Here is an 11,127-nt window from a genome sequence, read left to right on the forward strand (position 1 = left end):
GTATTCTCTCGGTTATGTCATAAGTGAACAGTTGAGAATGAAACCGGATGCGTGTCAGTATATTGGTTCCATGCATTCAGTCTTAAAGTGACAGCAGCCTAATATTCCTGTTAATATTCTGTCATTAATATTAATAAAATAAAAAAATCATCATAATCCTCTACCATGTTCGAGAGAAAAGATGATAGTGAGGAGAGCAAGAGAGTCAGGAGGAAAGTGATGACGTCAGGTTATAGGATAAGTGTGCCATGTATATGGACGCTAAAGGGTGCTTTGAGCGTCAGATATTGAAGCTTGTTTGAAAGTGACGCTTTGGGGTGAGAATGTGTTGCGTAAAGTGTGTGTACCAAGCAGCAACTCCAGGTGCTTCCTTGAGAACCAGACCAAAAAATGATGTGCATCCCTGCATATAATTATGCAACACTGTAAAATATTAAATATTGAAAAACTTCAAAATTTGACAACTAAGATAACAGCCACACATTAGCTCAACAAATGACCTCAAAACAATCATCCGCATGCAAAAAGACGCATTGTACCATTCACAGCTCGAGGTCCTCATTCAAAACAAAAACAAATATTCACCGAACAAATCCAACTGTGCTCAGTCAATCCATCAACTCGAAGTGAAAAATCTGTGCTTTGGCGAACAAGTCCCAAATACAAAAAACGGTATACGCATGCACAAAATGAGCCCGAATTCAAATTCGGATGTGCAGGAGAGCAAGCAGAGCCGAACGAGCTGGTGCCGAAGACCGAAACAAACATTCCCAAGAGAACACAGACACCCATTGCCACCAGTTCAGAGACACCACTGTGAGCACTGAGCCCTAAAAACACCTCTCCAAAGTCCTGCCCCAGGACCCGGTGCAAAGTTCAAATGCATTCTGTAAAATGGTGAGTTCATGTACTGGCTTCACAATCGTGTTTATCCAGCCACCACCACACAACCATCATTTAAAATAAGGTATTTTCACCAAATATGCTGTGTTGGAATTGATCTGTCAACAAAGTGATGTGATAAAATGTAAACCTTGTTATCTGTGTTCTGTATTTTGCTGAATGTGTTTGTTTTTCATACATTTTTCTTTTGGGACAGTGACAAAAAAAATTGCTACTATACAATTTAAAATTGGACCAACAACACGGTTTGGTTAAAGCATGTTTTTTTGTTCTGGGGGTGATTTTTCTAATCTCTTTTACATTCCCCTTATCTTAGTTTTTCTTTTTACATTTTTTTTAATAGTTTTTTCATACCACAGAATCCTTAAGCAGTCACAAAAATATTTGTTCAACACACTTAATTGCACACACAACACAACACAGCAAGCACAATTAGTACTTTAGATAAATGGTTAATACAACACATTTAACACTCTACACTAAGACAACTAATGTCACACACACAGCAGCCAACATTAATACACTCAATATCACACACTTTTTCAACATTTAAACAAACACTGGACAAACTCGGCCCATAGACTAACAGATCAACTAACAGATCAAAAGATCAAGGACATGTCGTGAGGCCACAATTATCACGTATCAAGGGGTTTCTCACTTCTGTGTCCGTTCCCACACTGGAAGTGATATTCACAGGGTTTTTTTTTTTTTTACACCTAAACCTCAGGTTTTTTTACACCTGAACACCTTTTTTTTACACCTCTCCGCTGGTGTTTTCACACATGTGAGTCAGTGTTGCCCACTCTCGCGAGACAAAGAAGCAACCGCAACTTCAAAAACAAGCCCAATATTATTATATTATTTAGTATTATCAATATTATTTATTAGCAATAAATTAGCCTGCAACATATTAAACCACTCGTTATGTTAAAAAAATCATCAAATTGCAACAAAGCTGAAGGTCACGCACTATCCTCCAGTCACCTGTGAGCAGAACAGGTTTGGAAATGGAAAAGGAGAAAAAGTGACGTGAAGGCAAATTATGGTAACACATAGTCGGAATTTGTCCAAGTTAGTGCACACATATTAGCAGCACTAAGTCGTGAACATACACACTGCAAAACGTGAAAAAGACAAGCACTAAGGGAGAGCTGTAATATAGCCACATATTTATAAATATATATATATAAAAAAGGGACGACATTACTCCAGTATTATCCTCTCTTCATTGGTAGCCGGTTCAGTACAGGATCGATTATAAGATTTTATTAATGGTTTTTAAAGCACTGCATAACATGTTCCCAAATTACATTGCTGACCTTTTAGGATCTTACATATCAGGTAGGACAATATTTACAATATATAAGGTGGGTAATGTTTCATTGAAGGTCTATGGGCCTATGTTTAGCTAATATGTAAATGATAGCTACTTTTAATGATGCAACCTAAAGTGTTGACATGTAAACATTTAATATTATCATTTAAAACAATAGCCACATTTGTACACAAAGGCTATGTTTGAATTATTATTGCTAGCCAGGAGGCTGTCAGAATATCACCACAGACTAATTCATCTCATTTTTGTTGTTGAATAAGAATTGATGTACAGTACCTTCACTGGTTCACTAGTAATAATAGGATCATATAGGTGTAAGAGATCCACTGAGGCGAGTTGAAGTGAGAACCCAAGCACAGCTTTATTTAAATAAATCCAGAATGTGAATAAAACTAAACTTGATGACAAACATAACCGGTTATTTTGCACTCTTGGGGGAGGGATGGAGGGCCATCTGTTTAATGGGAAAATGGCAGAGCATTCTCAAGGAATCTGTATCCCGAAAACTTGAAGTACTGGCTGTAGAACCCGGCCTCCCTAAAAGCATGTTTTTTTGTTCTGGGGGTGATTTTTCTAATCTCTTTTACATTCCCCTTACCTTAGTTTTTTTTTTACAATTTTTTTAATAGTTTTTTCATACCACAGAATCCTTAAGCAGTCACAAAAATATTTGTTCAACACACTTAATTGCACACACAACACAGCAAGCGCAATTAGTACTTTAGATAAATGGTTAATACCAGTGCTTTAAGTGGGCCGGTACGCGCCGGTACTCAGTACCGCCACTTCCAAATATAGCTCTTGAGCGTACCGCCACCTCTCCGTGCGCCCAGAACGTGCTTTTAGCGTACCGGTACGCTCATTTGCACATCTGTTTTAATCCTCTGGCGGCGCTGCCGCTTTTCAGAGCGCCCTTCACAATGCACGGCGCGCGCTCTATTTCAGCATAATGGTTGTTTGTTGCCATGACAAAGGAGGAGGAAGCACAACTGAAACCGCCATGGAAGCACGAGAGGACCTCCCGTTATCATAAACGACCACCCGCCAACTCTCACGCATTCACCGTCCGTGAGACACATGCACGCAATTGACACTTTTCACACGCTCTCACAACACATCCATTTTCTCACGCACAGAAAAATCGCGAAGCAAAGAGGACACGGAGACAGAGCAGGTTAGTTATGATATAAAACAAAATCCCAGCTCTCAGATTCTGTCATTTTTATAACGAGATTCAAACAATAAATACCGTTTTGGCGCTTGTAAATGTGACATGACAGATCCCTAGCGCACGTGAACCGATCATCTCTATTAACACGAATGAACACAATGTTAAAAGAAACAGTACAACTTACCGAAATGTATATTCAGCCTACATAATATCGATCAATCAGTGTTTTTCAACCGCGGAAAGGGTCAGTAAAACAGCTGGAGAACAATTGTCACATAATATTTACCTCAGGAAAGCCATTTGATGACCATAATATAGGCTATAGCACGTGAGTTGGCTAGAAAAACACAGCTATAGAGAGTATTTTTGCTAAATATGTGTACTATATTACATATTTATTATATTTTTTTACATATCATTAAATAAAGTTGTTATTAGGATAAAAAAATTCATTATATTTAATTTGAATTATTTTTAACCTTAAATAATACTACCAGCTGATAGGGCTCTCTGTATGTTTACATCATTAGGTGAGATTTTTTTTCTTGAGAAAAATGAATGCCTATCTTGTGTACCTAATATTTATCCAAATTAGATTAAGAAAAATATTATTTTGTTTATACAACAACCCAACAACCCCCCCCCCCCCCACCCCTCCCACAATAAAGCCACAATAAAGTTCACAATCAAAGTTCTAACTGTTGCTTTTAAAAAATAAAATAAAAAATAAACAAAAAATACTTTTACTTCAATTACTTAAGTACATTAAATATCAGGTACTTTAAGACTTTTACTTAAGTAATATTCTAAAAGGTAACTTTCACTTCTACCAAAGTCTTTTTCTAGTATGATACTTGTACTTTTACTCAAGTATTGCTGTCTAGTAATTTATACAACACTGCGTCTTATAAAGTGTGAAAAAAATGTGAGATATAAACTATCTATAAAGCTAGTCAAATTCTAAGGGAAAAAAAGACTGACTTTTTTTTTCTTTCTCAGAATAGTTTATATCTCACAATTCTGACTTTATAACAAGCTTCCATAGTTACCTCAGGGGAGGAGGGGAGTCAGCAAAAAAAAAAAAAAAATTAGAGTACCGGCACCTCTTTTGAGCCACTTAAAGCACTGGTTAATACAACACATTTAACACTCTACACTAAGACAACTAATGTCACACACACAGCACCCAACATTAATACACTCAATATCACACACTTTTTCAACATTTAAACAAACACTGGACAAACTCGGCCCATAGACTAACAGATCAACTAACAGATCAAACGATCAAGGACATGTCGTGAGGCCACAATTATCACGTATCAAGGGGTTTCTCACTTCTGTGTCCGTTCCCACACTGGAAGTGATATTCACAGGTTTTTTTTTTTTTTTACACCTAAACCTCAGGTTTTTTTTACACCTGAACACCTGACACCTACACCAAACACCTGTCCAGTGTTTGTTTAAATGTTGAAAAAGTGTGTGATATTGAGTGTATTAATGTTGGCTGCTGTGTGTGCAATTAAGTGTGTTGAACAAATATATTTGTGACTGCTTAAGGATTCTGTGGTATGAAAAAACTATAAAAAAAAAAAAAGATCATATAGGTGTAAGAGATCCACTGAGGCGAGTTGAAGTGAGAACCCAAGCGCAGCTTTATTTAAATAAATCTAGAATGTGAACAAAACTAAACTTGATGACAAACATAACATAACACAACCGGTTATTTTGCACTCTTGGGGGAGGCATGGAGGGCCATCTGTTTAAAGGGATAGTTCACTTTGAAATACAATTTTGGTATGTTTTAGCTTACCTCAAGGGCATCCAAGATGTAGGTGTCTTTTTTTCCGCAGTAGTTTCAATTTTGATATTTTTAGGGCAAATCATTCTTGTCTGACAGTCTTATCATGCAGGTCTATGGACACTGTCTCAAAGAGCATGCACAGAGTCCAAATTAAAACAATTCCCCATCGTCCAAATTAAACAATTCCCCATCGTAAGTACACATTGATGGCCTAAGACACGAAACGAGCGGTTTGTGTGAGAAAACGAACAGTATTTATATCGTTTTTACCTCTTGTAACACAGCCACGTCCAAGTGATCTGAGGGCGCGAGCGCATCCTGGTGTGTGACGTGTACGCAGACTGGTGCATAGATATATATACACTATATGTCGCATTAAAGACATTTGTTCCAATGAACTGCCGTAGCCAAGGCTTCCTTCTCGAAGAGGGATTGCTCCATTACCCGACTATGGTCCACACCACCCCACTGAATTTTGGCAGATTGTACTCGAATTGAATTCTGTAACCCTTTTCCACTGTACGCAGGACCCTTTCAAGATTCCTTCAAGCTTCCACATACTCTACTAGGGGGATCAGTCTCTCGAAACTGACCTCGGGTGTAATGTGTGTAATAGGTTCGGTGCCCTGAAGCGGCTGGCCGGCTGAAGAAAACTGAATTAATGTTTCCACAGGCCTCATCTACAGGAGCTAATGTGACAGGGCCGCAATGACTTTGGGCGGACACTGCGATTTGCGTTCACTGGAAACCAATACGTCCCGAGGCGGCAGGAAGCAAACATGGATTTCCTAGGGCTTTTTATTGTCGCTCCACCATAGGGTGGACCGGCCTCCGAGGCCTGCGCATAGCATCAGGACCTCTTCCCTAAGCCTTCCTCGCCTATATGACAGTCTGCAGATCTGACTTCGGCTTATAGGGCTTCAGGAGAGAGTGTTGTTTAGACCCCCAAGCTTTCTGAGAAGGGCTCGAGAGGCAACACACTCCTTCTGCTGCTGCAGGTGTCAGGAGCTCGCAGCTGATGTGTGGGGATGCTCCCTGGCAGCAGTCCCACGAGATCTAGAGCAACTGCGTGGGATAAACCAACGCTATCTCACAACCAATTCGTACAAATTCGTACAGTGAGTAAAAGGTGGCTAATTCGAACGATTTGTCTAAACCCACTTGATGGGTAGGTTTAGGGGCGGGGTCGCTTCGCCTCCTGAAACCTCTCGACGTCAGTATTTACGGCGTCGCCAAAGAGGCCAGAAGGCAAAAGCAGGACATCAATAAAGAAAGCCCTGTCCTTCTTACTGATGCCCGACAAGTTTAGCCACAAGTGCCTTTCCATAGCCACTAATACTGCCATGGAGTGGCCAATGGCACGGGCCGTCTTCTCCCAGAGAGACAAGTCTGCAGCTCGGCAAATTTCTTTAATATTGTCGAGCCCAACCTCCCCATTGTCGTCTAAAGCTTTAGGGAGGTTGGCCTGCTACACCTGCTTGATGCCCATCATATGCAGGCACGCATAGCCGTTCTCTTTTGAGCCCAAGATGGAGGAATAATTATGGACTGTAGGGCTTGACAATCTGGTCGAGAATGGCCTTTTCTACAATCTCAACACCTCAGTGTGGAGATCGGGAAAGAAATGCCGACTCCGACTCCCATCCCTTCGCTCCACCAGACTTCTCCTTCCCTTCGGCTTCTCCATCATCCTCGCTCGCTCCATCGTCGTCCCGGTCAGCCGAGTCTCCATCTCTGTCCCACAAGCCAGCAGCTTCACCTTCCAGGCCATGAAAGTCGCCCTGGTCTGTCGGCCCTTTCTGCTCCGGCAGTTCCTCCACGCACCCTGGTTCCTCCTCCATTCGATCGGTCCCCAGGTTCCACCCACCACTGCAGTCAAAGCTCCACCCTGGTTCCTCCCACCATCGGCTCCACCATGGTGTCTATTTCCTCTTGGTCCCTGTCCATCACCAGCTCCTCGCCCACTTCCAGAGCCCCCTGCCTACCTCCCTCCCTCCTTCCTTCTGCAGATTCACGAGTTCACACTTACATATAATTAAGTAGAGTAAAGGTTATGCGTATTTTGCTTTGCGTGCGGGGGGGGGGGGGGGGGGAAGTCTGCTGTATATACCTCTTTTATTGTTAATTGAGTTGATTAAATTAATGCACTCCTCCTGTGTTAATTGTAGGTTAATTATCTAAACTTTATTCATAAAACATTATTAGAATTTATGGCGCAAGGACATGCCTTCAGGGAGGGGGAGCTACTGTAATATGTATTTTCTGTCTCTGCTCAGTTTCTGTGATTCTGTTTGCCTTAGTTCACTAATTAGTCTCATTGGTTGTTAATTAGTTTCCCACACCTGTTCGGTCTCTACTCTGATTATCTCTGTGTATTTAAGCCCTCAGTTTGAGTTTGTTCTCTGTCCGGTATTGTTTGGTTAACATGGTTGTGTTTCTTCACTGTTCTCCTTTGGGTTTATTATTAAAGACTGTTTATTCTTTTGAAATGCCTCCATCATGTGCTCATTACAACCAGAGCATGACACTTTAAAAAAGCAGGTTCTTTAAAATTGTATTTTAATAAAAATGTATTTTGATAATTCATTGCACGCCTCATTAATCCATTTAAACCAAACACTTGTGAATTTCACTTTCATTAAAGTTTGTTAACTTTCTCTGGTGATGTCTTAAAATGAACACTTTGGGTCTGGCTGACAGTAGATCTTGAAATTTGTCCGAACTTGGTATTCAAGTTTCAATTTGTTGATTATTCATTTGCAACAAAAACCTGGCTTGGTTAAAATTTTGGTGTCATGCCAACAAAATCCATACTAACTATATACTCATCTTTCTTTAAAGTTGAAATTGACAGCTAAGGTTGGGGTTTGAGAGATCTCTAGTGTTTATTCCAAGCATAAAGGAATGTCTACCCAATGATGGAGTTTGATATAAAGACAACATTTGGTTTTGATATCAAATCAATATTAGCTTTTGACGTTTTACGTCTGTCCAACATCTTCCTGACGTTACACCTTTCTATTTTGGGTTAGTTCAATAATTCTTTGTCAGAATTCTCTTTTTTTACATGATTTCAAAGTAATGAAATAAAGGGTTTTTTAAGTGACCCAATTCAGTGGCCTCAAAGTGGTTTTATTTGTCTCCAATTCCTGTCTTCATTTGTACTTACATTTTTTGCATATTACTGAACAATTTCAGTGCTTTCTATCTAGCTACCTGCCAGCAATAGCTTATATTAACTGCTAAATTACTTTTGAGTGCCGCTTGTAGCGATAATATATTATCAATACACTAAAACATTTGATTTCTTTCAATGAACTTTGAAAATGATTTTTATTTATTTAAATTTTCTTAATATTTTTTTCATCCTAATCTTAATCATTCATGCTGAAGAGCCTCTGATGAGGCTTTTCATTGTGATTTTGATGTTTTCATTGTGCAGAAGAGTGAAGCTTGTGTTTTTTGTAGATGGTTTTACTAATGTCATGATGCTTTACAAAATGACTAATCGCTCTGCTGATACCTGAGAAATTATGAGTCTCTTCTTAAGTCTTCATTCCATTACATGAAGTCAAATATATTGTTGCTAGCTATCTGATAAATGAAAAAGATTAATTTGACTAGTAAATCATTTAGAAGATTAACTTTTTGGTATCACAAATCTGAAAATTTGAATCAGAAAAACAAACAGGTTTGTTTGAGCTGATTTGTATCTCTTTGATTGATCATAAAGTAGCAGAAAGTTTTGGAAATGCAACTTGAAAATAAGCCGAACTGAAAAAAGTACTGTTTTTTTAACCATCATTATTAACCATTACTACTATTACTACCATTATTACACGATCTGAGGAGATCAGGTGGAAAAAAATGACCTTCATCTCAGACAGGAACTCAGGTTTGTAGTGTGAAACCACATTGACCAGATCTTCACAAGTAATAAACAGACGACCTATAAATGACCCAGATGCATCACATAAAGGCATCTTCTTCATCTCTTAGTTTGAAGAGTCATTGTCGTCCGGCTGTGAGCGAATTACTTTTCAGATCTTCTCCTCTCCTCTGACGAAAAGAGACAACAGTATTCTCAGGTAAGTTTGTGGTTAAGGTACAATTATCAATATAACACTTCCATCTGTGAACATCACAAGCTCAAGTGATTATATATGATTACAAAAACTTCTGTCAGAAAATACCATATGAATTTTAACTTGTATTACATAAGTTGATTAGCACAGTTTAATTGAACAAATTTATGTACATGTTCCTTTCCATTATATTTTGATCAGCATCTGAGGGATTTGACTAAATCAAGATGCTGCTGATCATTGAAGCTCTTCTCATTGTAGCTGCTCTAGGACAGGTAAGCTTGTGTTCCAGTATGAATATTGCAGACATTAATGCTGATGATGTGATCATTATGATTCCTGTTGCTGCAGGATCGCAGAGCTGCTGTTGAAGAAATGATATACCCACTGGATATGGCAGATAACTCTGTTGATGACCAATATTACGGCTGTGGAAAGAACATGTCACATCTGGTGGAGAAAAAATATCTGAAGGAGGAATTAAAAAACTCAGCTGATTTTAGAGATGCTTGGAGAGCAGGTGAAAATGTTATCAGTAAATGGAACATTTTCAGCAAACTACAAAGAAAACTTAAAATTGCCATATATGTGTACACTGATGATAGAGTATATAGTAGATTCAATAGTGACACTCGTAATGGCAAAGAAAACTTCATAGGCATGACATACAAATGGTATTCTCTTCACTTTCTGTTAACAGAAGCAATACAGATTCTGAAGACAAAGCAAAAAAGGTGCTTTGATACTTTTCGTGGTACAAATGCTGACTTTAATGGGCGTGTTTTTAAAGACATTCGTTTTGGCTCATTTACATCAACCTCTCTTAATCGCAGCAAAGCAAAAGGTTTTGGAACTAAAACTTGTTTTGTAATCCACACTTGTGAAGGTGCTAATGTGACAAAATATTCTGAGTTTCCTGATGAGGAAGAGGTGCTGATTCCTCCATATGAGAAGTTTATTGTCACAGAGGTCAAGACAAGAACTAATCAGCCAGATCTCTGGTGTGAGACGGTGTTTGTGTTAAAAAGCACTGGAGTAAGAAGTGACCTGAACTGTGCTCTATTCAATGAACCAACCAAGACCAAAAATATGATAAACATCTCTGGTCTTCACTTTGAGAAGATCTGGAAAAATAAGCAACCTGAACTGTACAGTGACTTTCTTTAATGTTGTACACATTTTTTGTTATATTATTTTGTTATGTGTTTAGTTAACCTGTAGTTACGGCATGTTTTTTTGCTGTTATTGAGTCTTGATTGTCTTGTTTCTTTAAATCGCAGCATTTGTCTGATTGTTTGATTAGGTTCACTATGTAAACTTCAGAAAAAGTGCTTACGTCTTTTTTTTTTTCATATTCAACTTGTGTCAACCAATAAATCTCTCAAAGCATCTTTTCTCCTCTCATAATTCTCTTTGATGAAAAAAACATTTTATGACTGTAGTGATTTTTCCAGCATAAATAGATATTGAAAATGTTGCACTAGTTAATGTGATGCAACAAATTTGAGAAATGTTTACCTTTAAGTAAATGAGGAGTGACCTTCAGGAGGGACAACCAATAGGAGTGAAGTCTGTGGAGCCCACATGATCCATCCCTGCATCTTGTTAGAGAAGTTTCAGAGGCAAGATGGAGAAGTTTATTTTAGCTTATTGAGAAAACAAAAAAGAAATATAATTTGTGGTTAATGAGCGATATATCAATTATTGTCAAAAATCTGTATATACATCTTTATCATTAGATGTGCCTCTTAAGGTGATTAAGGAAACTTTGTGACTTTATATGGAGAAAAAAAAGACACATTATTTAAAAAAGGAGGTAATTTGT

The 11,127-nt window shown here is 38.4% G+C and overlaps 1 protein-coding gene across 1 annotated transcript; it reads left to right on the forward strand.

Moving 5' to 3' along the window:
- Positions 1-9,529: 9,529 nt before the first annotated feature.
- On the forward strand, positions 9,530-10,469 carry LOC307150144 (NAD(P)(+)--arginine ADP-ribosyltransferase 2-like; the record flags this gene model as incomplete). Its single annotated transcript, XM_079856999.1, has 2 exons — positions 9,530-9,577; positions 9,654-10,469. The coding sequence occupies 2 exons, from the start codon at positions 9,530-9,532 to the stop codon at positions 10,467-10,469; spliced, it is 864 nt and encodes a 287-aa protein (XP_079713125.1).
- Positions 10,470-11,127: the final 658 nt, after the last annotated feature.

This window comes from Squalius cephalus (assembly GCF_949319135.1).
Source record: "Squalius cephalus genome assembly, chromosome: 22".
Lineage (NCBI taxonomy): Eukaryota > Metazoa > Chordata > Actinopteri > Cypriniformes > Leuciscidae > Squalius > Squalius cephalus.